Source organism: Melanerpes formicivorus, unplaced genomic scaffold (genome assembly GCF_026170545.1).
Source record: "Melanerpes formicivorus ecotype bairdi unplaced genomic scaffold, bMelFor1.0.p_v2 SCAF_58, whole genome shotgun sequence".
Classification (NCBI taxonomy): Eukaryota; Metazoa; Chordata; class Aves; order Piciformes; family Picidae; genus Melanerpes; species Melanerpes formicivorus.
Window position 1 is genome coordinate 108,892 of NW_027142410.1, and position 27,457 is coordinate 136,348.

The following is a 27,457-nucleotide window of genomic DNA, read 5'->3' on the forward strand; positions in this document are numbered from 1 at the left end:
GTCATCTGGACTGGACTGGACATCTGTCAGACTGGATGTTAGGAAGAAGTTTTTCACTGTTAGAGTGGTGAAGCCCTGGGATGGGTTGTCCAGGGAGGTGGTCGAGGCCCCATCCCTGGAGGTATTTAAGCCCAGGCCAGCCTGATCTAGTGTGGGGTGTCCCTGCCTATGGCAGGGGGGTTGGAACTAGATGATCCTTGTGGTCCCTTCCAACCCTGACTGATTCTATGATTCTATGATCTTCTAAGCACTAGAACCCCAGGAACTGGGTGGCAGGTTTTATAAATTCTTTAGAGGATTAGTTCTGTTTTCTTATATGCAACTGTAAAGGCATTTTTGCTGTGTTGCCATGGGCTTGTAAGGCCTACTTTACACAGTAACAGTGATGCCATTTGTAAGTAAGAGGTACCATCACTTATTGATGAGTTTTGAAAACATAAAAGTATCTTTTGATACAAGCCATTCCATCATTAAATAGGCTTTTTTTCAAAGGCTATAAGAAAGCACACTGAACACCTGGCTTACAGACTCAGAACCACACCTATCTCAGGCTTTGAATGGGTGTAAACACATAGGGTTATGGATCTTCTGCAATAAAGCTGAAAGCTTCTTTCAGTTGTAGAAAACAGTTAAAAGGTTTGTAGAGGTAGTAGAAACAGACTAGCAGTCAGAGTGGGAGACATGCAAGGTCTAGGCATGGGGTCAGCTTCGTATGACTTCATGGTGCTCCATCTCCTCTTGCTGCTATGGGTTATCTGAGCACTGAGGAATAGCAAAGGAATCACTATGGTTTAAGTCTTATTTTAAGAGTTTGTTAATGTTTATTATCTTACATTTGTGAAGGGCTAAGAATTTGCCCTCTATTATGTCCTCCTAACATGCCGACATTTCTCAAGATAGAAATTTTGAGTCCACAAAAGGTTCCACGAACAGTGTGTATTATCTCATTCTGTCCAGTGCATGTTACCACCATGCACAACACTTCTTTCGTCTGAGCTCTTGTTCATTGCCAAATCTGATGATTTACCTCTTCTAGGATTAGCCCCTGATTTTGCAGCCTGAGCTACAGGGGCTCTTGTAGGTCTTGCTCCGTTTCAAACAATGCAAGGGCAACATGCTGACTCCTGCTGGGCCTTCCCCTTGGGCCCAGTGATCCCAGAACATGGCATTTGCATCCTTCCCTGCCTCTCTCCACAGAACATCCTGGAGCTGACAATCTGCGATAAGGATACTTTCACGTCAGATGATCAGCTTTTGACTGTGCGCTTCGATGTAGCTAAAATCCAACCTGGAGAAAAAGCTTGCCTGAGTTTTGAGTTGAATCCAGAGGTGAGAAATGAAAAGGCAAATGAAATTAAGTGGATGGATAAAATAACACTCTAGATCAGAATTTTGTTCCAAGTTACTGCTTATAATCAACATCAGAGTTCTTCTCACATGCAGACTTCGTCAAAAGGACTTTATTCAAGCACAAAGTTAAATGCTTAGTGTTTAGGCAAGGTCAGAAACAGTCACTCCTCTGTTGTGACTGCAATTGGATGCAAAATGGCTTTCCTATTCTGATTTATTTATTTTTTTATTAGGTTAGAAAGATGTCTTTTACAAAACAAAACAAAACAAAACGAACCCCACCCAAAACCCCCACCAACAAAAAGCCACAAACAACCAAACAAAACCCCAAACCATAGTATGAGTCAAAAATGAAGAAGCTGATGGTTAGAGATCTTGCTGTGATAGAAAACTGACAGAGCAGGGATGGGAACAAACTTGTTCCCTTCCCAGGTAGCTGCCCTGGTCTTTTGGCTAGCAGTTCACTGGGGCTCCTTCTGCTCAGATTCACCAGTTTTGTCTCTGTGCTTTCAGGCAATATGCTTGGTAAATGTTTATATATCCTCAAGAAAATCTTTCTGGTTATTTTTATTCTCCTGATAAACAACAGCTATTACAAGAGGGATATGGACGTGCTGGAATGTGTCCAGAGAAGGGCCACGAGGATGATCAGAGGGCTGGAGCACCTCTCCTATGAGGACAGACTGAAAGAGTTGGGGCTGTTTAGTCTGCAGAAGAGAAGGCTCTGAGGTGACCTAATTGTGGCCTTCCAGTATCTGAAGGGGGCCTACAGGAAGGCTGGGGAGGGACTTCTCAGGATCTCAGGCAGTGATAGGACTAGGGGGAATGGAATGAAGCTGGAGGTGGGGAGATTCAGGCTGGTTGTGAGGAAGAAGTTCTTCCCCATGAGTGTGGTGAAGCCCTGGAATGGGTTGTCCAGGGAGGTGGTTGAGCCCCCATCCCTGGAGGTGTTTAAGCCCAGGCTGGATGAGGCTCTGTCCAGCCTGATCTAGTGTGGGCTGTCCCTGCCCATGGCAGGGGGGTTGGAACTAGATGATCCTTGTGGTCTCTTCCAACCCTGACTGATTCTGTGATTTAGGGGAACTGAGTCAGCACAGAATTGGCAGAGCTTGATGAATGAGACTCTCCTCAGGATTTTATTCTTTTCTTCTAGGTCAGCGTGTGACCTAGGAATTTTATTTGCTGCATGTGTCTCAAGGAATATTGTGTGTGTTTGTGTCAAAGAGGGCATAAGGAGTTTGTTAGGAAATGTTTAGTGGGTGAAGCTGCTGAGAGGACAGGTGGAGAAATCATATCCATCTTTTAAGAGAGCAAAATGTGTACTCTGATTACTTCCCACAAACCATAACACCTTCAGTGCTTGGAGGCTGGATAAAAACTCTTCAGGGCTTTTGCACATTTCTGACAATGTGAACTGTAAATACAGAGTTTACAGTTCCTAGGAAACATGTACTCTGTTTATTTCTAAACCACTGTGTCAGACAGGCTGTCCAGAAAATGTTCTTCCTTGGGTTTTGTGTTACTCTTGCCTTAAAGAGTATTTGTTAACTACCCCCCTAGAAAGCCAGTCCTTACTAAGGATTTCAGTGCACGTGCAGTGGCTGACTATGGCCTCATGTGACTGAGATCACTTAAAGTGTGATTCAAGCTCTGAGTTTGCTTGGAGGCATGTGCAGAGTTGGCTTAACTTGTTGGCTTAGCAAGGTGGAAGTTGGGGAGGTAAGACAAGGTGAGCTGTATCTCAGGAATGTCTTGGTCGAGCAGTCCTTATCTGAATCATGACTCCTACTCAGAAACCCATGAGGCATCACAGATTGTGGTCTGTATGTGGATGTTCAGAACACTTAAGTTTGTTCTTTTTCCAATTATTTTTTTTAAAGTGACTTAGTAATAGAACATGCTGGGCAACCTTAGTAATGGCAGTACTGCCCCCTCTGCCCGTAAGGATTTTCATGTGCCAAGGTATCTCAAAAGGGGAGGGCTGAGCAGTCTGCGTGGATGATGCTAGAGCATCAAGGCTGCTTCCTGCTGTGCCTCTTGCTCAGTGACTGATCTAACAAGTCTTCCCACTACTTTGCTCCAGGTTTTTCACCCACAAAAATGTGAATGGGACTTAATAGAAATATAATTTGTGTGAGTGTGTGTGCAACTGCATGAGAAAGATGGCAACATGAGGCAGGCATAGTCAGGCAGATGTTGTGAGCCAGGATCTCCTGAACACTGTTTGTGCTGTTCTTTGGACAAGGTTGGAACAGATTGTCAGTGAATTTGGACAGTATAGGCTGGTCACAATCTGATGGTTGATAATGCCTTACATCTCTGTAAGGTGACTGCTTTCTAAAATTCATCCCTCAACCGACTGCTATGAAGTGTTGCAACCACCCTCATGCTCATTTGATGGAGACTTTTGGAGAAATGAGCAAACAGAACCATCTGCTGCTGGGTTACATGTCATAGATCCAGCTCTCAAAGAAGCTACCTGACATGTCTCATTTGCTGACATGAACTAGTATATACCAAAATGTCTACTTTTCACTGTTACTGTGGAGATGATTTTACCTTGGCAGGTGCATTATCAGACTTGGCATGGTTTTCACAGCCTCTTCACAAAGTTAATGTATGCTGTGCAGCCAGACAGAAGGGATATTTGGCAGTAAAGGCTAGTTCTTCTGAATTTTAATGAGACATTTTGCCATCACTTGTCAGGAAAAGATTTCTATCTTCCACTAATTAGTGTTCATCTCCCTGTGGGCAATACTGAAGATTTGTCTGATACATGTTTTTGTGAGGTATTTTCTGGATGGGCTGTGTCCCATACAGACTGATCCAGCAAATGGCGGCAGTAAATTAATACAGTTGTTCAGTTCCTCTTCTGCTGCTGATGTGTTACCCTTCTCTGTGGCTGCTCCCTGCTCTTCCCTGTTTTTCATCTTGATTTGGCCCCTTTGAGATTTTTCCTTCATTCCTCTCCACAGCTTCAGTTTTCTCTCTCCTCTTATACTCTCTTCACCCTGGCAATTTTCATTTTTCAAGTAGGTCTTTTCTCCCACTTTTTTTAAACATTATTTTTAGGTTTTAATTTTTTTATGTTTAGTCACTATACTCTGCAAATTCTTTTGGTTTAACCCAGACATACTCACCAGGGAGGTCCAATTATTGTGAAGTATCTTCTCCTACATCATTCACCTGTTATACCTCCCTTCTTTGACACTGATTAACCCATACCTCATCCTACTGATGACACCAAACTGTGTGGTTTGCTGACAACGCCAAGCTGTGTGGTGCAGCAGACAGGCTGGAGGGAAGGGAGGCCATCCAGAGGGACCTGGACAGGCTGGAGAGGTGGGCACAAGCCAACCTCATGAAGTTCAATAAGAGCAAGTGCAGGGTCCTGCATCTGGGTCGAGGCAATCCCAGGCACAAATCCAGGCTGGGCAGTGACTGGCTGGAAAGCAGCCCTGAGGAGAGAGACTTGGGGGTGCTGGTGGACAAAAAGCTCAACATGAGCTCTCAGTGTGCACTTGCAGCCCTCAAAGCCAATCAGATCCTGGGCTGCATCAGGAGAAGTGTGGCCAGCAGGTCGAGGGAGGTGATCCTCCCCCTCTACTCAGCCCTGGTGAGACCCCACCTGGAGTACTGCCTCCAGTTCTGGAGCCCCTATTACAAGAGGGATGTGGAGGTGCTGGAAGGTGTCCAGAGAAGGGCCACGAGGATGATCAGAGGGCTGGAGCACCTCTCCTATGAGGACAGACTGAAGGAGTTGGGGCTGTTCAGTCTGCAGAAGAGAAGGCTTCGAGGTGACCTAATTGTGGCTTTCCAGTATCTGAAGGGGGCTACAGGAAGGCTGGGGAAGGACTTCCTAGGATCTCAGATAGTGATAGGACTAGGGGGAATGGAATGAAGCTGGAGGTGAGGAGATTCAGGCTGGATGTGAGGAGGAAGTTCTTCCCCATGAGAGTGGTGAAGCCCTGGAATGGGTTGTCCAGGGAGGTGGTCGAGGCCCAACCCTGGAGGTGTTTAAGCCCAGGCTGGATGAGGCTGTGGCCAGCCTGATCTAGTGTGGGGTGTCCCTGCCCATGACAGGGGGGTTGGAACTAGATGATCCTTGTGGTCCCTTCCAACCCTGAATGATACTATGATACTACTAATAAAGGAATAATGGGACCTTCACTCCCCATTCCATAACACTTTCTTCTTCCTCTTGAGGAGACACTGGGTTTCTAAACAGAAGAGTGGTGGAGAGACATGAAATGAAATGGTGGCCAAAGAAAAATTCTCTCCCTCTAAAGCCACTGAAAAGACCTACTGCTAGAGGAGTTCAGCAAGTGCAGGGCTAAGCAACATTTTTTTTTCTCATTCATTACATTTGGTGCAGTGCCATGGGAGCTTTGCCCAGCATTTCTTCTGCATCACAGATTTTAGTGCAATTAGGTTTCTTGCATGGAAATCTTATTCATTTATATTATGATGCAGAGGGTGTGGCAATAGTAGCACCTTGCGGGGCAGGGTTATAGAAAATCATCAAAGCACTATCAAAGGAAAGGTTTTATTCTTCCATTTTCCTTAAATGAAAAACAAATCTCATTTTCAGAGTCAGGAAGAACTGGAAGTGGAATTTCTACTGGAAATCATGTGAGTAAAGCAGAAATGTTATAGAATTTGTCATCAGAAAACTTTGTATCTTGGAGAGAGCAGCACCGGGGAAGTGAATCTGTCTACCTGTGCTAAGATGTCCCGTATCAGCATCTTCTCCACGGTTGCTTTTCTCTCCTCAGTCTGGTAAAACCAATTCTTGAGTGACAGTCTCAATATTCATAGCTGAGGGTGGGTGTTTAGTTTGTAATTTAGCTTAAGGAGAGATGATGCTGATCAGGGGAGGTCAAAAAAGAGAGTGTCCCTAGGACTCTATAGGACTATGACCTGGCACTGAGTAAGAGATAGAGATGAAAACAGTTCTGATGGCACTTGACAGCTAGAAAAACTGATCTCAGCGAACTACCTGCATTTAAGAGACTGTTGCTCATATACCTGCTCTTAAATAAACATTTTCCTTTTTGTTTTTCAGTCCAGGTGTATCTGAGAACATCATCACCAATGGCGTACTAGTGGTAATTGTTTTGTCTTTTTCAGTGTTTATGTTCGTAGGGTAGGGTAGAACTGAAGGAAGTAGCTGGAAGAAATATGCCCTCAGGCATAGCCTTTACTCTTTTTCAGATGACACACAGGTCTGGTTGTAAAGTTTTGAATGTGAACATGCTGTTGCGTGTTCTGTGTTGGGAGAAGCTTGGACCAGTGCTGTGACAGAGTGCAGATGGCATGAACAGGACAGGTCCCCAGCTGTCTTAGCTCCCCTGACCACGTGATTTATAGAAGAGAATCAGTCTCTGCAATTTCTTCGTGTTCACAGAATGCTGTGGCCAAGCCCAGTGTTTCTACAGCACCCCTAGGTCCTCAGTGAGGATCCTGAACTGTTTCTGTGACTGGTGATTTTATTGCTTATCTCTTGCAGTCTCGTCAAGTATCCTCTTTGAAAGTACATGTGGATGAAACAAACATGAAGACCCCTTACACAAGTGAGGTTATTGATGCAAAATTGATGCTGCTTTTTCTGCAATGGGAGGTGTAGCTGGATCTAGATAAATATTTTGTCTGTTTTAGTCTCTGTATCAAGACTGCTTTAGGCTTGAGATAGTCCATGAATTACCTACTTGTTAATAGTGAGACTCCTCTGGACATGGTGTGTCTGTGTAGCTTAAGGGAAGCCATGGAGGTGGCTGAGATACTCTGAAACTTCCCTGCAGTGTGATGGAACTGAAATGCCAGTGATGAGATCAGAGAGTCAAAGAGGGGCAGCACAACTATCAGTGATGGATGTTCATTGGGTGTGATTGCTGATGATGACATCCCCTGGTCTAACACATATTCTCTGTCACTTGGCAAGGGAGAAGTTGCCCTGGCTGCACTGGCTTTTTTGCTACTTATTCAGTCTGGCCCATTTTTATACTGATCATGGGGGAGGAAAAACATTGTGGTTGAAATGAATGTTGACTGCACTAAGGCTGATACTTTACTTGGGGCTTTTTATTTTTAAGTTTTTCAGGGCTAGGTACAGTTAACATTTCTCTGTGATTTGCTGCTTGTTCTTAGGGAGAGATTTCACGTTCACAGTGAAAGGATCCTATGAAGAAACCCAAGATGTTTCCATAGACTGCAGACAGGGGAGCAGTGAAACCACCATGTTCCACTACGTCAAGCACAGTCAACCCAGACTGCACATGACGCTGCCAAAGGAGTGTTCTTTCTGTGGTGTATGTTTTGCTTGGTGATGGTGATACCAGTAGCTTCTGGGAGAATTAGCCCTTCTCTGGTAGATTTGTACCTATAGGTTTTAAATAATGTTCTCTTTATAACGAAATTTCCCCCCACACTTTAACTCAGCATCGTTCTGCTAGGAGGCAAATGGATGTAAGCAGTCCCCTGGATGTGCCTCTCCATTCTCTGAATCTGGAGAAGAAAGTGACAGTGATGAGAGTGAGTAACCTTTGACAGTGTTTGGAATTATTTCAACAAGTGTAAGCTGTATCTATCTGATATCTAGTCCATTATTCATTTTGTTATTAAAAATGCATTGTCTCAGCTATATGAGTGTTCATTGGCCATTGGAATGGGCTGCCCAGGGAGGTGGTGGAGTCACCATCACTGGAGGTGTTTAGGAAGAGACTGGATGGGGTACTTGGTGCCATGGTTTAGTTGATTAGATGGTGTTGGATGATAGGTTGGACTTGAGGATGTCAAAGGTCTCTTCCAACCTGGTTGGTTTGGTTCAGTTCTGTTCTATTCTATTCTATTCTATTCTATTCTATTCTATTCTATTCTATTCTATTCTATTCTATTCTATTCTATTCTATTCTATTTCCACTATGACTATAACTATTCAGAAATGTTGATTGGTTTAGAAGTATCTTAAAAGCAAGATGCTAGTGATGCTTGTGTGCAGAAAAGCTGAGAAGGGATCAATGATGTATCATTAGACTTTGTATCTGAATAATTGCTAAAACTGTAAAAATTGCTTTTGCAGACCTTCAGTTCTATTTAATATTTATGGTGCTTTTTGTTCTTGATTCTCAGGGTGAATCTTATGAGGTGTCTGTGAAGGAAGAAGATGGGTAAATCTCTTCTTTCTTTTGAATGTTTGCTTGGCCTATTTCTTATCCTTTTAACAGTATCATCTTTAGTTCAAGGTATAGCTTAAGCTAGTTCACTTTGAAAGCAGTATTAAAGATTGTAATTGCATAAAGAAGACTAAAATATGGGGAAAGGTTAATAAAATGATGAACAACTTTAAATTTGTTGGTAAGAGTTCAGCATAGGATAGGCGGTAGGTAATAACGGAGTATAAACTGTCACAATGTTTCTCCTAATGTTGATGCTTCCTAATTCTGCTACTTAAGAATCCCTCTGTCTTGTGACCTTTACCAGCAATAAATGCGCATGTATGTGTAACACATGCTCACAACGCTGTTATGCTTTTACCAGTCCTCTGCAGGTCGTTTATCAATGAAACAAGCAGGCAGCAATTAATCTTACAGCCTGGCTCGCTGTGATTTTTCCACAGGGCAACATTACCCTCTACTGATCAGTTAGCTGCATTGCAAGCACTAACTGCAGACCTGAGGAACTGGAGATTTCTGCTGAGTATAAATATGAGTCACAGAAGGGACAAAACCATGAAACACTAGCCCTCTGAAAGTAGAATTTATAGGGTTAATAGCATACATGACGTTCAGAATCATGTACAGATATGGAGACTTACACCGAAGTGACATCTTCTGACTCATATTCACAATACAAATTCTTAGTGCAGCCTAACACAGTATTAGGGTCAGTTTGCTGAAGGTATATTAAGCTTAAGTAACTATTTAGGCTCCTCCTGCTCTTCAGAAAATACCTACATAGCAAAAGAATGTGAAGAGATATCAAATTTTCAGTGCTCAATGTGAAACATCTTGAATTCAGCTATGTTTCTTGTTTTTTAATCAGTGTGAAGTAGTTCAGGACATGATTCTCATCTAAAATCTCAACAGGAAGGCAGGAATACAGGGTCTGTGATATCCATATACCTGCTGTCATTTGTATAGGGGAACCTACATGTGCATGGAAGCAGCCTTTATTTATATTTAAACAGGTTCATTGTTGTTAGTTTTGTGGGCTGTGGCAAGCAGTAGCTCTGGAAATGGCTTGCAGCTCATGTGTCTTGTTCTCTTGTGCTCTAGTTGCAAGAACTTAGACTTGAGGCTGGGGTTTGATCTGTGCTCAGAGGAGCAGGATTTCATCTCTAAGAGAAAGAAGGTGGTTGCTGCTGCTCTGAAAAGAGTTCTTAATCTGGATGAAGACCTACAGGAAGATGAGGTGTGTGGCATAGCATCTTAGAAACTTGGAAGTATTCTGTCAGACTATGAATCAAGTAGCTGTGATGTACTTGCATGACTACTCATATAGTTCTTCCACATCTTGTAGTCTAGTTCAGATTGTCACTTGCATCTAACACCATATCCAAGAATTTTTTTTTTTGGCACAGAGGATGAAAGAGGTCAGGAGGTCAGTTGCAACTCCTTTAATTCTCTGCCAACCTCCATCCTCACTCATGGGCAGGCAAACAGAGTATTTATTGATATGAATGTATGTATAACCAAGATGATGAAATTTGGTTGCTTGGACTGAAACAGTTTTTCCCCAGTTTGACACCTCTGCCCATTTCTGCTCTTATGTAAGGCTCAGAGGGGAAGGCTGAAACTCTCCCTTAGCACACTGGTACAGCAGCATCTGTCGTGTGTGTTTTTGTGGGTTACCTCTTGCTTTCTCCTTTCCTGGGCATCCTGGGCAGTAATGGAGCTGTTAGAAGGCTGTGGTGTTTGGAGTAAGAATCATAGAATCAATAAGGTTGGAAAAGACCTTAAAGATCATCAAGTCCAGGTTAGGCTGCACCTTGAGTACTGTGTCCAGTTCTGGGCCCCTCAGTTTAAGAAGGACATCGAGACACTTGAATGTGTCCAGAGAAGGGCAACAAGGCTGGTGAGAGGCCTTGAGCACAGCCCTATGAGAAGAGGCTGAGGGAACTGGGATTGTTTAGCCTGGAGAAGAGGAGGCTCAGGGGTGACCTCATTGCCCTCTACAACTACTTGAAAGGTGGTTGTAGCCAGGAAGGGGTTAGTCTCTTCTCCCAGGCAATCAGCACCAGAACATGAGGACAGAGTCTCAAGCTGCACCAGGGGAGGTTTAGGCTCGAGGTGAGGAGAAAGTTCTTCACAGAGAGAGTTGTTAGTCATTGGAATGGGCTGCCCAGGGAGGTGGTGGAGTCACCATCCCTGGAGGTGTTCAAGAGGAGATTGGACATGGCACTTGGTGCCATGGTCTAGTCATGAGGTCTGTTGTGACAAGTTGGACACGATGATCTGCGAGGTCTCTTCCAACCTTAGCGATACTGTGATACTAAACCATGGCACCAAGTGCCATGTCCAGTTCGCTCTTGAACACCTCCGGGGATGGTGACTCCACCACCTCCCTGGGCAGCCCATTCCAATGACTAACGACTCTCTCTGTGAAGAACCTTCTCCTCACCTTGAGCCTAAACCTCCCCTGGTGCAGCTTGAGACTCTGTCCTCATGTTCTGGTGCTGATTGCCTGGGAGAAGAGACCAACTCCCACCTGTCTACAAGCTCCCTTCAGGTATTTGTAGAGAGCAATAAGGTCTCCTCTGAGCCTCCTCTTCTCCAGAGACACACTTCTGCAACTGGGAGAATGTGTCTGTGTAGGATTTCCTCCACTGCTCTTTTCAGCTCCCAGCACACCTACTGCTTGATGTTGTGTGCAGGACAGCACTTTGCAAGCAAGTCAAAGTGCTAATGAACTTAAATAACAAGTAGAATAGGAATTGTCACGATTTAATGAGAATAAAGGGTTATTGAGTCATAGTAATTAAAAAGCAAAAGGTAAAACTCCAAGCAGATGGTAAAATACAATTTAAAAAAGATTAAAAGCAATGGCAAGATATGTTCCTAATAGAATTACTGCATCCTGAGGAACATAAGGGCAAATCACTTACAGCAGTGATGTCAGGGAAAGGAGAGATAATCAAGGATAAAGAAAGAGGATGTTAAAATCAATCTGTAAAACTTGGTACAATCAGCCTGGAGAATAGCAAATGCCATATATAAACTTAGAGGAAGAAAAAATAATGTAGGCAGCTTTTGCTCTGCTCCTCTGATCTTCATTATACAAAGGATTTAAAAATGTGTTTTGAGGGAAAGACATGAGGAGAAATGAAAAGCAACTAGAAAAGACTCCTTATAAATCTGAAAATAGGTTTTGCCTTACAAGAGGCATGATTACAGCTCCTGACTTGCCAAAGCATTGCTGACTAGGAAGATCTTTTCAGCATACATACACTCTCACTGAAGTTTGTACACAACTCAGACACAATCCTAAGTGCTGCTATGGAGAGGGTGAATTGAATCAAAACCTACCTGAATCAAGTTAGATTTTCTGCATGCCCATCACTTCTCCAGTTCGTCTGGTGATGAATGACTCTCTGCCCTTGTGTGTTGAGCAGGTGCCGGTGGTGGCAGTCATGACCACAGCAGGGGGAGCGCGGTCCATGGTGGCTATGTGTGGCAGTCTTCTGGCTCTCCAGGAGTTGGGTGTTCTGGACTGTGTCTCATACATGAGTGGTTTATCTGCCACAACATGGTAAGGAGAGTTGGGCTTGTGCTTGGTCTTTGTATTACAGTGATAACCTAATGAACCGTATAGCCTCACTAGTGAATTTTACTCAGTGTGATGCTGGGACTTGGCTGCTTTCTGGTGTTCACCCATTTCAAGGGACTGCTAGTGCTGTAGGTCTTGTTTCTTCTGGCTGCAAGAGACAAATTGAGTGTGAACTATTGTATTTGTTTAATTGCACTGAAGTGTTTACCAAAACTAGAAAGATCAGACACCAGGATGATTTACCAGTATCTCCCTGCAAATCAGTGTTATGTGACAAACCTAGCTACAGTTGTTCTGTGGCTGTTTTGACTTGCAATAATTTCTAATCACAGAATAACAGAATAATATCAGTGGGAAGGGTCCTCTAGTGACCATTGAGTCTAACACCCCTGCCAAAGCAGGATTACTTAGGACAGGCTGCACAAGAATGCATCCAGGTAGATTTTGAAAGTTTCCAGAGAAGGAGACTCCACAACCTCTCTGTGCAGCCTGCTCCAGTGCTCCATCACCCTCACCATAAAGAAGCGTCTTCTTGTGTTGAGGTGGAACCTCCTGTGTTCTGTGTACCATTGTTCTTGTCCTCTGTCTGGGCACCACCAAAAAGAGACCACCACCTTCATCTTGACATCCACTCCTCAGATATTTATAGATATTAATAAGATCCTCTCTCAGTCTTCTCTTCCACAGACTAAACAGCCCAAATTATCTCAGTCTTTCTTCATAGGAGAGATGTTCGAGTCCTGCAGTCATCCTTGTAGCTCTCTATTGGATTCTTTCCAGCAGATCCCTATCTATCTTGAATTGGGGGAGCTCAAAACTGTACACATTATTCCAGGTATAGTCTTATCAGGGCAGAGTAGAGGGGGAGGAGAACCTCCTTAGACCTGCTGGACACACTTTTCTTAGTGCACCCCCAGGATGCTGTTGGCACTCTTGGCCACAAGAGCACATTGCTGTCCCATTTATAACTTGCTGTCCACTAGGACCCCCAGGAGTCCACAAAGACTCAAAAGTTGAAGGACTCCGTGGAGGTCCTTTCCAGTAAGATGACCCCTAGTCTGTACTGGTGCCTGGTGTTATTCTTCCTCAGATGCAGAACTCTGCACTTGTCTGTGTTGAACTTTATAAGGTTCATCTTCACCCAGCTCTCCAGCCTGTCTGGATGGCAGTGCAGCCCAATGGTCTATCCTCCACCCCCCCAGTTTCATATCATCAGCAAACTTGCTGAGGGTACACTCAGTCATTGATGACTAATCCCCAAGCATGCTTGAGAGCAAGAAGGAAATGGAAGTAGGGAAATACCATTTTCCTTTCCTTTGTGTATCCCTTGGGTTATCCAGGTGCATGTAACACTTCTGAAATCCTCTTGTAGTATTTGTCTGTCTCAACTCCTGTATGGATTTGAGAAGGAAAATTTAAAAGAAAAGCCTGGAGAAACATGGAGTGTCATGTACATGATGGTGACCACCTTGAATGACTAACAAGGGTCTAGGGCTTTAAAACATTTGCCTCCGAAGGGCTGCTCTAAAAAGAAGCATGAGACAGAACTAGAACAAGTGAGGTGGGCTTGAGGGCGGATGGCTGGAATCTGACTGAATTCTGGGAACTGAAATCTCAAGCAGACAGACCAAGAGTGGCCTGTCTGCTGGGCCAAGAGTATGAGGTGACCTGCTTGCTACATGCCTAAGGAGAGGAGCTCTTGCTCCTGTACAGAGCACCACGTCTGAAACAGGCGAGGGAGCTGGCTTCAGACAGAAGCTGTGGTGTGAACCTGGGCAATCAAAAGATAAGTCTAGTAAAAGTTTGTGTTAAGTTACGGGTGTTCCATTATTGCTCTTGATTCTGAGAAGACACATGTTAGGATGATTTTGAATGTATCCTTGCAGCAAAAATGTCATTGTATAATCTAAATTCTTCCTGAGCACTGAACTGCTCTTCCAGGTTATAAGTTGGAGGGTGAGAGCCTTGTGTATCCTTGTGTGGTGTAAGCCTGATTATCATCATGTACCCAGAGATGAACCACAATGCATTTCTTTTTGCCAGGACCATGGCAAAGTTGTATGAAGATGCAAATTGGTCACAAAAGGATCTCAGAGGGCCACTTGGTGATATCAAAGAACATGTGACCAAGAGCAAGCTGCACTGTTTCTCATTGGATCATATGAAGTACTATGAAAAGGAGCTTTGTGAAAGAAAGCAAGAAGGGCACAAGCTGTCCTTTACAGATTTATGGGGACTTTTCATTGATTGTATGCTACATCATCAGGTATTATGCATCCATCTCTTATTCCAGGGGCATTCTAACTTTTCATGCCTAAATTTCTGGATTCAGTTATGGGAAAGGTTCTCAAAACCCCTGAGTGGCTTTTCTTTGACTTTTGAAGAAAAAAAACCAAACAACGCAGTAAGCCTAAAATGTGAGCATCTAAAGGAAATATCTGAGCATATAAAAAAGTCATAGTGTTAATGAAGCTTATTTTCCATCTTCTATTTCAGATCAAATAGTAACATACAGAGGAGAGGTAGTTCTGAGAGAGATAACTTCAGACATAGCTATATGTAGCCAGCAAACAATGCTGTATTGAATGAAATGGGCTCTCGTTGACCTTTATCTGCAGCACTTCCAAGGTAGCCAAGTAGCTTTCTCCTTTCCTGAAGCAAGACATAGCCTAGTGATTGTGCTGACAAGATTCTTACACTTTCATTCTGTCTCCTATTCCAAAATTCCCTGAACCATCAGTGATAATGCTTTCATGAAGGATGATGAGAGATGATACATGAACACATTTGTATGGTCACACATCTGAAGTACATGGAACAAAATCTCCTGAGGTTTAGGAGACATCTCATTGACAGTCCAGGCTCAGATACCATATTGAGTTCATGTGTCATGCTCATCTCTTACAATGATTTGTGTTCCTTACGAACAGGGAAGTACTCACAAACTCTCTGATCAACAACTGGCAGTAAACCAGGGGCAGAATCCACTGCCCATATACCTGTCTCTCAATGTCAAAGATGACTTCAGCACTCTGGATTTTAAAGGTAATGATTATTATACACACTTCCATAAATCTAAGGAGTTTCCTTTTAATATCAAAAGCTTTTACTGTAAGTCCATGCTAATAAACCCTTTAAACAACTCCTTTTCCTCCTGTCTTCATGTATGGATTCTGACGTGGATGAAAAACATGCATCCTAATACTGTGGTAGGAGATGCCTCTGTAAGGACGCTGCCCTCTAATGGGTGGAGGTGCCTTCTGCTCACAGCCTTGAAAGTCACCACTGCTGCTCTTTCTCCCTTTCATCCCCACCTACTCCTAACAGCCTCTTTCAACTGATGGGGTTCCTGCCCAGAGAAAGCAGGAATCCAAAAGAGGTGTGAATAGCTGGGGGAAGAAGGCAAGGAAGGGAGGAGAAGGGAAGATGTGGGTGCTAGAGTGGGAGGCAGCTCCCAGCAGCAAGAGAGGGATTTTGGGAGGGGCAGTGCTCTGTGTCCTGATCAGTATGTCCTGATCAGTGATGATGATCACTATTTCCATGGTGTTGTCTGGCCCAAATGAAGCAGGAGGTCATATGCTCCTAGGTACATGATCATCTGCTTCTAGGCACAGTCTCCAGTCCCAGTGTGCTCAGCCAAGGTTAGGGTGGGTTTTGGTGAGAGTTTTTTTAGCTTCACAAAGCAGTGATCATTGGAGTCTGAGAATGAAACTAGCTGATGTTATTGCTGACTCAGAAGAACTAAAACTACCATGTCTTGTGGAGAGACTTAGCAATTGGTGGACTTTCAGACCTGATTTTTGCTTCCTAGTACAGAAATGGGCCTGAACCCCAAGCTGAATGGGTTTTTGCAGTGCTAGCGGAGAATGCTTTGGCATTCACCAAACAGGCAACACACCAAAGGGCACCTGTTTGTTTTGATACACCTTGGTTTGGATTGTCTGTCACCAACATGCTGAAGCTACAGGCCTTGTTCTTCCAGCGTTTGATTCTCTAACCTGTTATTTTTACTTGTGTTCAGGAGACTGTAACAAGTCCTTCTTAATCCCTGTTTACAGAATGGGTGGAGTTCACACCCTATGAAGTGGGTTTCTTGAAATACGGGGCCTTTGTCCGTTCTGAGGATTTTGGCAGTGAGTTCTTCATGGGTCACCTGATGAAGAAGATCCCAGAGTCCCACATCTGCTTCTTGGAAGGTGATTTACTTGCTTAGAAAAAATATCACCTTTATAACCACATAGCTGGCTAGACAGGGTTGGCATCTAATAGCTGCTGCTCTGCAAGCAGCAATGCTAGTGTGCCAGATACTGTATCTGATGCAATTTAAATCTCAAATGAACCACCCAAAAATGACAAAAGAGGAATCAAACCCTTGAGACAACTGCAGTTTATTTGCTGAATTTCTTAGGTTAGACCAAAAGGAACACACACACATTAGAATGGATCTTTTGGAGTATTTAAAGTCACAGCAAAGCTTCTTAAATGACCTAGTTGTAAGCCAGACATTAAGTGGAATGGCATTTTATATTCATACTAAAATTTAGAACAGTTCATAACTGAGTTGGTGCTGATTTAAACTACAGCAGCTGAATCCAAGTAGGCTGTCATAGCTATGCTCTAAAAATTTGAATTAGTAGTAAGCATGGCTTTATTTTTTCTTTTCCTTTCTTTTTTTCCCTTCCTTCCCTCCTTCCTTCCCTCCTTCCTCTCTCCTTCCTTCCCTCCTTCCCTCTCTCCTTCCTTCCCTCCTTCCCTCTCTCCTTCCTTCCCTCCTTCCCTCTCTCCTTCCTTCCCTCCTTCCCTCTCTCCTTCCCTCCTTCCCTCCCTCCTTTCCTCCCTCCCTCCTTCCCTCCCTCCCTCCTTCCCTCCCTCCCTCCTTCCCTCCCTCCCTCCTTCCCTCCTTCCCTCCTTCCCTCCTTCCCTCCTTCCCTCCTTCCCTCCCTCCTTCCATCCCTCCCTCCTTCCCTCCCTCCCTCCTTCCCTCCCTCTCTCCTTCCCTCCCTCCTTTCTATTTTTGTTCTTATTTTTTCTTCTTTCTTTTTTTTTCTAACCATACTTTCAAGGCACATGGAGCAATATATTTTCCCAGAATTTTATGGATGCTGTCTACCTCACGGGTCATCCAGAAGACTTCTGGCACAGATGGACCCGAGGCACTGAGCATGACATTGGTTAGTTATTTGGATCACTTTTCACTTGCGTCTGCATTGTCTCCAGCATTGTCTCTCTGCCATATGAAACCTGGCACTTGGTAAAGGGTTTGATTTTGTGTCCTTTTTCTGGGTTAGTGGACACCAAGCTATTGGGAATGAAGGAATAGTGGGAGAGAAACAGTTGTGCTGGAAAACAGGGGGAAAAAAAAAATCACACTGCTCACTGTGCATCATGCCTGGGGAGTTTTGTTAATCACAAGAAGGTTGTCATGGGTGTTCTGGGGAGGAATCACAGAATCACCAAGATTGGAAGAGACCTCAAAGATCATCAAGTCCAACCTGTCACCACAGACGTCATGACTATACCATGGCACCAAGTGCCACATCCAATCCCCTCTTGAACATCTCCAGGGATGGTGACTCCACCACCTCCCTGGGCAGCACATTCCAACGGCCAACAACTCTCTCTGTGAAGAACTTTCTCCTCACTTCAAGTCTAAACTTCGACTGGTGCAGCTTGAGGCAAGACAGGGAACAACAAGGTGATGCTGGGATACTACAACCCACCTCTGTCCAGAACAGTCCTTGCACAGCCTGTCACAGATAAAGCAGTTGTGGTTTCGCTGCCCAGGCTCTTCTTTTTGGTTAGATATCAGAGAAACAAGAAACAAATGTAGCCACATTCCCTCTTCTCAATCTCCCTACAGAGGAACACCCTGCTCTGCCCAAGAAGCCTCATGAACAGGCAACTTGCTTATCCATTCCCAAAGGTTGCCTTTCCAATACTCTTCGAGAAATGATGACCGAACGGCCAGTGGTTTCAACTTACCATAATTTCCTCAAAGGCTTGCAGCTACACAACAAGTATTTAGAGAATGAGAGCTTCTGCATGTGGAAAGGTAATAGTAAATTGGTTTAGATGCATCTTTGAAGGTGATTTGAGTGCTGAGACTAGTTGAGGCCAAATACCTGATAAGTCTTAACATAAAGGCAAATTTTGATCAATATTATTTGTGGGATTGTTTTTACTGAGCCCCAGATGATGGACTGTATGATACTATGATACTATGAAATCACAGCAGGCTTTCTCGACTTCTGTTCATCCTAGGAAATGCTGCTTCCACTGAAGCTAAATAGTCACAAATTTGCACCAGCCAAAAAAAGCAGCTTAATCTATCTCTTTGGATGAGTCACAGAACTGGTCCCTTTTACTGAACTCAGAGTTGAGATATCAGCGCTACAATGGTGTCAAGGACTAATATTTAGCTACAGGCTTTGTGTCAAAGACTAATGAAAATGTGGGCTGTCTTTTCTTTCGTTCCTTGTTACACTGATTTTGAAAAAGAATGGACTAGCTCCCACAGTAATGAGTTGATAATATGAGCTTTTGACTTTCAGACACGGTGCTGGATTCTTCTCCCAACCAGCTGAATGAAATGGGTGACTACCTCAAACTGATAGACACAGCTTTTTTCATCAACACCAGCTGCCCACCCATTGTGAGGCCAGAGAGGAAAGTGGATGTCATTTTGCATTTAAATTACAGCGGAGGATCACAGACTCTGGTGAGGTTTTGAAGTAGTAATTCTTTATCTTAGGTCTCCAGCGGCTGAATTACCATAGTTTGTTGGTGGTTTTTTTTTTTAATTTATGCAATTATTTTCCCCCAGAATTCATAGAATCATAGAATGATAGAGTCAATAAGGTTGGAAAAGACCTCAAAGATCATCAAGTCCAACCTGTCACCCAACACCTCATGACTACTTAACCATGGCTTCAAGTGCCATGTCCAATTCCTTTTTGATCCCCTCCAGGGATGGTGACTCCATTACCTCCCTGGGCAGCACATCCCAATGGCCAACAGCTCTTTCTGTAAGGAACTTTCTCCTCACCTTGAGCCTAAACTTCCCCTGGTGCAGCTTGAGACTGTGTCCTCTTGTTCTGGTGCTGGTTGCCTGGGAGAAGTGACCAGCCCCCATCTGGCTACAACCTCCCTTCAGGTAGTTGTAGAGAGCAATAAGGTCTGCCCTGAGCCTCCTCTTCTCTAGGCTAAGCAACCCCAGCTCCCTCAGCCTCTCCTCATAGGGCTTGTGCTCGAGGCCTCTCCCCAGCCTCGCTGCCCTTCTCTGGACACGTTCAAGAGTCTCAATGTCCTTCTCAAACTGAGGGGCCCAGAACTGGACACAGTACTCAAGGTGTGGCCTAACCAGTGTAGTTTCAATTAAGTTAAATGATTGTATCAGTGAATACTCTTCAACACTGTGAGCCTAATATCCCTGTCTTTATTAGGACTATCTTCAGTAGCTTTCTAGGACACACATTTGTAGATTTGTCATTAGAGTACCAAATTCCTCCATAATAAGTTAAATAATATTTGCACTGTAATGAGTTAATACAAAATTTTGCTATTTTTTGAGGAAAATTTAGAGGGTTTTTTTTGTTTTTTTTTTAACTTGTGACTCAATGTTTGGTTTTGGTTTGCTGTGTTTGAAGAAACACTGAGAGGTGTATATGATTGCAAGCTATTTTTGAAGGATGTGAAATCATTGATTGTTAGATACATTGAATGCAAAGACTCAAGAAGCTGTAATCTCAGCTTCCACATGCGATCAGAGTGTCCTGATCCAAATTTTCTGCTGTGCTCACTGAATCACAAAAATGACCTGACTTTCATACAAGTTTCAGAAAATAGAATCTTGCTTTAAAAATCTACATTGGCAGCAAATCAACCAAATTTCTATTACCCAGGATGTATTAAAATCACGGTGTTATCCTCGTTTCCCTGCATGGTTAGCCTTATTTGTAAACATACGGAACCACAAAATCACAGAATGGCTTAGCTTGGAAGGGACCTCGGAGATCATCTACTCCTCAACTTCCCCACCACGGGCAGGGGAGCCTCTCAACTAGATTCAGCTGCTCAAGGCCTCATTCAGCCTGGCCTTAAACACTTCTAGGGAGGAGGCATCCACAGCCTTCCTGGGCAGCCTATTCCAGAGTCTCACCAGTGTGGTACTGGAGAAATTCTTCCTAAGATCCAGTCTGAACCTACTCTCCCTCAGGTTAAAACCATTCCCTCTTGTCCAATGGCTAGACACCCTTATGAAAAGTCCCTCTTTAGCTTTCCTGTAGGATCCTTTCAGGTGTTGGAAGGCAGCTCTAAGGTCCCCCTGGAGTCTTCTCTAGGCTGAACAACATCAGCTCCCTCAGCCTATCCTCATAGCAGAGACACAGATCTATCAAAGATTGTTTAGTGCTGCAAAATATCAGTTACAAGGTTTAGTAAACTTATTTCAACCTCTCTTTGTGTTGAAACTCTCCTCTTCATGAAACCAGCCACTGGACCTCTTCTCAGAGTATTGTTTGGAGCATGGCATCCCATTTCCCAGCACGGAGCTGAGCCAGGAAGATCGGGAACACCTAAAGGAGTGCTATGTGTTTGAGGACAGCTTAGAGGCACCAATCTTGGCCTATTTCCCACTGGTCTGTGATACCTTCCAAAAATACAAGGCACCGAGTAAGTTAACAGCTCACTCAATCATTTTTTTTGAGGTTGCTGCATCCAGTTATTCATTGAAGTGGTTCCTCCTCTAAAACAAGAGACTGGCAAGTTTCTCAGTCGGCTGAGTTGTTACACTCCCAGTCCTGTCATGATGGATATGGTGCTGCCCAACTAATCAGGGACTGAATTGAAAAGCTTAAAAATTAAAAGCATGAATAAGCACAGTTTGAGAGAAACCCTCTTGTATCACAGTATCACAGTATAACTTAGGTTGGAAAGGACCTCGAGGATCATCGAGTCCAACCTATTGTCTGGCACGTGGGGCAGTTTGCATTCCTTTGATAATAAAGAACAGGAGGCAGGTGCCAGCTTCTGTCCCCTGGTAGCTAACACTGCTACTTAATAGTCTTGTAGTGAGATACTGCATTTGCTGTGACAGTTTAGGCTGTGGCTTTAAGCAAAGGATAGCTGCAAAATTCTCTAGCTGAATGTTCGGGTGTAAAAAGGAAAACAAATATTCATCCTAAACGAATTTCATTGGTCAGATGTGAGATGTACCATAGCAAATCTCTCTCACATTCTTTTCTCTCACTCACTCCAGCTTTAGTCTGTCTGTTGTTTCTTGGCCAGACTGCATGCATGCTGATCCTGGACTGAACCTGATAAGATAAGCAGCTAACTTTTCTTAACAACCTGCTTTGAGCTAAACTGGAATTCTCCTAACATTCTTTTTCTACTCTTCTCTTTTTCTCTAATTAACTAGAAAGAAAGGGAAGGGGGAGAGAGGCTGGGGGGAACCCGAGGTGAAATCCTCCTCAGGAGGGTATCTGTGTTCCATTCTTTCCTGTAAATTTTTGTATAATATTGTAAATACTGTATATTTTGTATACATTCCTTGCATTTCATTGTTGCCTGTAAAATACAGCTACATTCGATTCTCTGACTGAGTTTAGCTGTGCTTTATGTTGGTGGGTGGATTAAACCATCTAACCCCTACATTTACTTTGTTAACAAAGCTAGACTCCTCTTGGTACTCTGTTTACATATTAAAAGCCCTGAGAATCCGAAGTGCTGAAAATATGCAATGCAACAAAGGATTTGCCAGGCTGACAAGTTGCTTTGAGATCTGTGACTTTTTGAAAGGTTGCCAGATTATTTCCTTTAGTTCAGCAACAGCTTAACTAATGGTTTGTTTATCTTGCTTGGCAAATTCAGTTTCCATTTACAAATACTTTTGCATGCATTAACTCAAGTTTTGTTGTCACTTGTTTAGTATGATCTAGGAACCTTGCCTTAAAAACTGAACAAAAATTCATGTACCAGCTTACTGGAAAAGACGTCTTCCTATTTGTCCTTCTGTGTGTGCTTCAGATCTTAGCCACCTGAAAAGCAAAATTCCCCATCCAGGGACTTTCTGATGTATTTTTCCACCATTTGCTAGATAAGGAGTTGTCATCTCAGTACCCAATGGAAAAGTTAAAAATACAGAATTCCAAATTTTCCAAGGTAAAATACTCTGATGGAAAACATTAACATAGAGAGGAAAACTTTTTCCATGGAAAAGTTGTTCTGCCAGTGCCGGTACATTCTGAATCAGCTGTGACTGTAGTCATGGAGCAAAGGAGTGGATCTTATTAGTGTTGCAGATGCAGTACCTAGTCAGTAATTAAATCTCTCATAATTTTCTGAGAAAAATCATTTTGCTGTGGCTGTTACTGTGTATTTTGCATTGCCTGGCTGCAGTATTCCACCTCAGTAACTTTTGCTATGTTGAACTTTGCGATGCTCTTCCCCCAGATGTTAAGCGTGGTCCCACAGAGATGGAGCAAGGAAGAGTAGATGTTTCCAACTGTGTTGGTCCTTACAGCACTGCTCTGCTTACATATTGTGAAGAGAATTTCAACAAGTTGCTGAACCTGTGCCGCTACAACATCCTGAATAATAAACATTTAATTCTTCAGGCTCTGCGAACTGCGGTGCAACGAAAGAAGAGATCTAAAAACTGTTCGTCAGCTCAGTCCTCTGAGTGCTCTTAAAGTATATTTTGATGCAACCTTTCAGAAGGAGATACACAAATATTTTGGTAATGACCTAATAAATATTCAGGGAACAAGGATCCATAAAGAATGAACTTCCATTTTAGCTTTTTAAGGAAAGTAGAATAGAATAGAATAGAATAGAATAGAATAGAATAGAATAGAATAGAATAGAATAGAATAGAATAGAATAGAATAGAATTAACCAGGTTGGAAGAGACCTTTGAGATCATCATGTCCAACCTATCATCCCACACTACTGTGGCACCAAGCACTCCATCAAGTCTCTTCCTCAACACCTCCAGTGATGGTGACTCCACCACCTCCCTGGGCAGCCCATTCCAATGGCCAACCTCTCTTTCTATGAAGAACAACTTCCTAACATCCAGCCTAAGTGGTGTATGATGTATTTTAGTCAATAGAATAGAACAGAATAAACCAGGATGGAAGAGACCTTCAAGATCATCAAGTCCAACCCATCATCCAGCACCATCTAATCAACTAAACCATGGCGCCAAGCACCCGATCAAGTTTCCTCCTAAACACCTCCCATGATGGCGACTCCACCACCTCCTCAGGCAGCCCGTTCCAATAGGCAATCACTCTCTCTATGAAGAATTTCTTCCTAACATCTAGCCTAAACCTCCCCTGGTGCAGCTTGAGACTGTGTCCTCTTGTTCTGGTGCTGGTTGCCTGGGAGAAGAGACCAGCCCCTGCCTGGCTACAACCTCCCTTCAGGTAGTTGTAGAGAGCAATAAGGTCTCCCCTGAGCCTCCTCTTCTCTAGGCTAAGCAACCCCAGCTCCCTCAGCCTCTCCTCATAGGGCTTGTGCTCAAGGCCTCTCACCAGCTTTGTTGCCCTTCTCTGGACATGTTCCAGCAAGTCAATGTCTTTCCTAATCTGAGGGGCCCAGAACTGGACATAGTACTCAAGGTGATGTGAGAACTAATGCCCATTCTGCCATTTAGGTCACCGGCAAATTACAATTACGTTAGAAAATTCTCTTCGCTGTTTTAGGGAAAGGCAGTTGTTGAGCTATAAGGTTCTGTTTTCATTTACAGCCACATAAGAATGAGATTCCAGCCTCATGAAAGTCTGTGTCAGATTTGGATGTAAATCTTGGTGGCATGTGTTTTTTGAACCAGAGACCAAAGCAAAGATCAAACAGAGCCCTGCCTTTTTCACATCTTTGCTTGTGACACTGCAGAGTAAATTAGATACCAAAAATGCTTCCATCAGGAAAAGAGAGTCTGATAGAGAACTGCACATATGTCTTCTATTCTGTCAGTATCCATCTCTATGGCTGAAATCCAGTCTTCAGTGCATTTTCCTGCCTGTCAATGCACTGAGTTGACATGGACTACCCCAGAGTGACTAACATACAACAACTTGATTTTTCTGCCAACAGTCTGATAAGAGTCATCTGATGGTATCCATTTTTGCTGAACTTCTCTCTGCTAAATAGATTGTCTACTAAATAGATTTAGAGGCTGAGCAGGCCAAATTCTGCACTTTGGTAACCCACTTTGGGTGGGTTTGGTAGAACAAGTTTAACAGCCTAGCCTTTGTCTTCATGTACTAATCTGCTGTGAGGTTGTGATGGCAACAATTTGCACTACAAACTCCTTTGACGACTTCTTCTGGTTTAATGAGCAGACAGATTGCTCTCTATTGCTCCAAAAAGTGCAAAAGAATAATGCTCACACAAATGGATTGGATAGTAGTGGAAAGCTTAAATGGAAAGGCTATTCACAAACTGCAATGTTACGGTTACATAGTGGTGAGCATAGGAAAGCATATAAAATACAAAGAATGCCATAGCAAGCCAAAGCTTCATACACAGCTCCCTTTACACCAGGCCAACCAACCCAGGCTTTCATGCTCCCTCTCTATCAAGATCTCTGTGCCCTGCATACTACAAAGGCATCCTGATGCAGCATGAAATTCAGCTCGGCAACTCCAGCCCCAATTAAGCCACCCAGGCCTAACTGCCTGCACTCCTCCTTGGGAGATAAGAAACTGGATGTCTTCCCAGGAGGAGAAATGAGAGGGAAAAGGGGAAAAGAATGACTTTGCAGCCATTTTTTAGGGATGCAGGATTTATGGCAATAAATGCACTGTTTCCTGTGTCCACTCTCAGGGTTTGACAGTCTGGACACTGGAAGTCTCAACTCTGTGGCTTCTTTTTAAAGACACATAGCCTCAAACAGCCATACTTCTGCAATGTTATGATGGTCATTGTGTAGCTGCTGCTTCAATTTTATTCCCACTGCCATCCAAAACACTGACAGGGGACTGCTCATGAGACTTTCATACTTATTTTAGAGAGATGATTGTTTAAGAAAATACATTTAACTGATCATTCTTAGGTCTTATTTTCTATTGTATATGTCAATACAGACATGGTGTAATAGCTACCTTTCAAATACTAAGTACCTATGCATGACCTTATTAAAAGTAAGAGCCTTGCAGATGCAACTGTTGAAGTATGTGAATTTATTTATTTTTAATTAGATTCCCTGGGCTCAGCTCAGCTAGTGAGTTGGTCTGGGAAAAGGCACTTCTTGTTTCTGGTAGCAAGAAATCGAGCATTGAGGGAACAAAGGCATTCATTATCTTTGCTAGTGACCTTTGAGAAAGGATGAAAGAAAAACTTCCACTTCAAGAGTGGAAGATGAGAACTGGAAGGAATCCCTGCTTTTAAGATTGCAGATGACTGGGCATGATAATATGAAGTTTATAAGTCCAAATGGTGGTATCTACAAACACAAAAGTATTTATCATAGTATCATAGTATCAGTCAGGGTTGTAAGGGACCACAAGGATCCAGTAATACAGAGTGAGTGCAGCACTTGGCTAATCCTTCCTATGTGTCACTATTTTCATCAGGCTTTTCAGTTCCCCTTTGCAGTTATCTCATTCATTACACTGCTGTGAGTGTAAAAACAGAAACAGAAACCAAGAAAGTGCATCTCTCTGTATGCTGACAGCATGCCTGCATTAACCTGGGACTGTGGCATCTTGAGTCTCCTCCTCATGTGCCACAGTCAGAAGGTTCTGTCATCCAGTCTTGCAGATCTCTGTTTACTAAGCAGGAGATAACATCATACTTTGTTGCCTCTAAGTCCTTTTTCTGTGCATCAGTTCAATTGACAGGAAATAACATTAGCAGGGATCTACTGTCAGACTTTGCTGCAATATGAATCAAACTAATAAAGTCTCCCTTTGTAAGTGGAAACTATTAGCAGTGGCCTTTGTAGCTCCTTTTCACAGACCTAAGTTGGTTAAATCCAGTAACTTTTTTTTCCCTTTTTCACAGTTACTTAGAAATATTTCTTCTCAACTCTGCCCTCTTAATCCTCTTTGCCTTTTCTTGCCTTTGGTCAGGATAATTTGGTGGTACTTCTTGCTTAGTAAGATGGCAATAATCTTCTGTGAGCAAAGAGGTAAAGGAAGATGTTACTCTGACAGCTCACTTTTCTTCATAACTTTATTTTTAGACAATAATGAAATGGAGTTTTTAAAGCTCAATTGTTTTTTTTTCCCCCTAAGTATCTTATAAGTATTTTAAAGATTTTCAAGATTGACTTCTACCTCTCCAGGAAGATGTAACAGAGGCAGTGCAGCTTGTGCCTGGTGTTATTTCACCAATTGTTTTTTGGTGGTTGCAACATTTGGCAGTGGGCCTTCAGCTTTACTCACTCAAGGTGTGGTGATGATGTGTTCTTTTTGGCAGCAGATCCAGAAAATTAGGATGATGTAGAATGAGCTGAGGAAAGAGAATCCATTTCAAGAAATATAGGCCTGTTGAGCAAGCCACTGAAAAATGTCAGGCAGTTCAAGCTGCTTAGCTTCACAGCTTGATAGTTCGAATTGAAGGGACGTTAGACGAATGCTGGTGTTTGGATTTGGGGCTTGTCTCCAAGGACCTAACACTCCATGAGGAGAGCACTTTCCCTGGACTCATCAAACTCTGGTGGTCTTACCTTGGTAGCTTCTAAGTTTTTTCCATAATGGATTAATTTGGTTTCTTGTCTGGGGATGGAAAGACTTTATTTCCTGCCCTGTTAAAACATTTTCATGCTGTTCACATTGCAGTGATGCCTCAGAATCCTGCTTGTGCCGTGATGGTGGAAGGCAGTGAAACAGGGCAGAGGAAAAGATGTTTGTTTGGGTGGCTTGCCAGCTATGAATCACAAGTACCAAACCAGAGATGTTCAGCTGAGACTCAGTGACATATCAGCTGGATTTTTCAAAGTGATTCAGCACTAGATTAGTTGCTCTATTTAAGATCCAGGTAGGTCAACAACAATTTATTTATTTTTATAAACACCTATTTGTGACCTGTCACACAAGCTCTGCTAACTGTAATGGCACAATGATGTTTGCAATTAGCTGTGAATCTTTATAGCCTGTGTTAGGACTCAAACATCTTTCAGGCTGATGGTAGATGAAGTTACCCCCTTAATTAGCTGGTGACATGAGGTGACTACCTGATATTCTGAGGGTTGGTTCAGATGCAAATTGCCTCTAGATTTCCCTGTAAAGGTCCTGGTCTATGTTTTGCCACACTTATGCCAAAGGAATTACTAGCTAGTTAGCTGACACAGGCTAGTACTGGCATTCCTTGTGCCTGTGGTCTGATGGGATTA

The 27,457-nt window shown here is 43.2% G+C and overlaps 1 protein-coding gene across 1 annotated transcript in view; it reads left to right on the forward strand.

Moving 5' to 3' along the window:
* LOC137452733 (cytosolic phospholipase A2 epsilon-like) overlaps positions 1–26,176 on the forward strand; it is a 30,205-nt gene extending 4,029 nt beyond the window's left edge. Inside the window, exons 5-21 of the mRNA XM_068161380.1 lie at positions 1,198–1,329; positions 5,942–5,982; positions 6,416–6,458; positions 6,860–6,923; positions 7,498–7,658; positions 7,789–7,881; positions 8,479–8,516; positions 9,624–9,759; positions 11,960–12,096; positions 14,158–14,380; positions 15,045–15,159; positions 16,173–16,310; positions 17,178–17,285; positions 17,975–18,166; positions 18,666–18,832; positions 20,604–20,784; positions 22,567–26,176. Of these exons, the coding sequence (XP_068017481.1) occupies positions 1,198–1,329; positions 5,942–5,982; positions 6,416–6,458; positions 6,860–6,923; positions 7,498–7,658; positions 7,789–7,881; positions 8,479–8,516; positions 9,624–9,759; positions 11,960–12,096; positions 14,158–14,380; positions 15,045–15,159; positions 16,173–16,310; positions 17,178–17,285; positions 17,975–18,166; positions 18,666–18,832; positions 20,604–20,784; positions 22,567–22,805 (2,208 nt within the window). The 3' untranslated portion in view covers positions 22,806–26,176. The remainder of the gene's footprint in view (positions 1–1,197; positions 1,330–5,941; positions 5,983–6,415; positions 6,459–6,859; positions 6,924–7,497; positions 7,659–7,788; positions 7,882–8,478; positions 8,517–9,623; positions 9,760–11,959; positions 12,097–14,157; positions 14,381–15,044; positions 15,160–16,172; positions 16,311–17,177; positions 17,286–17,974; positions 18,167–18,665; positions 18,833–20,603; positions 20,785–22,566) is intronic.
* Positions 26,177–27,457: the final 1,281 nt, after the last annotated feature.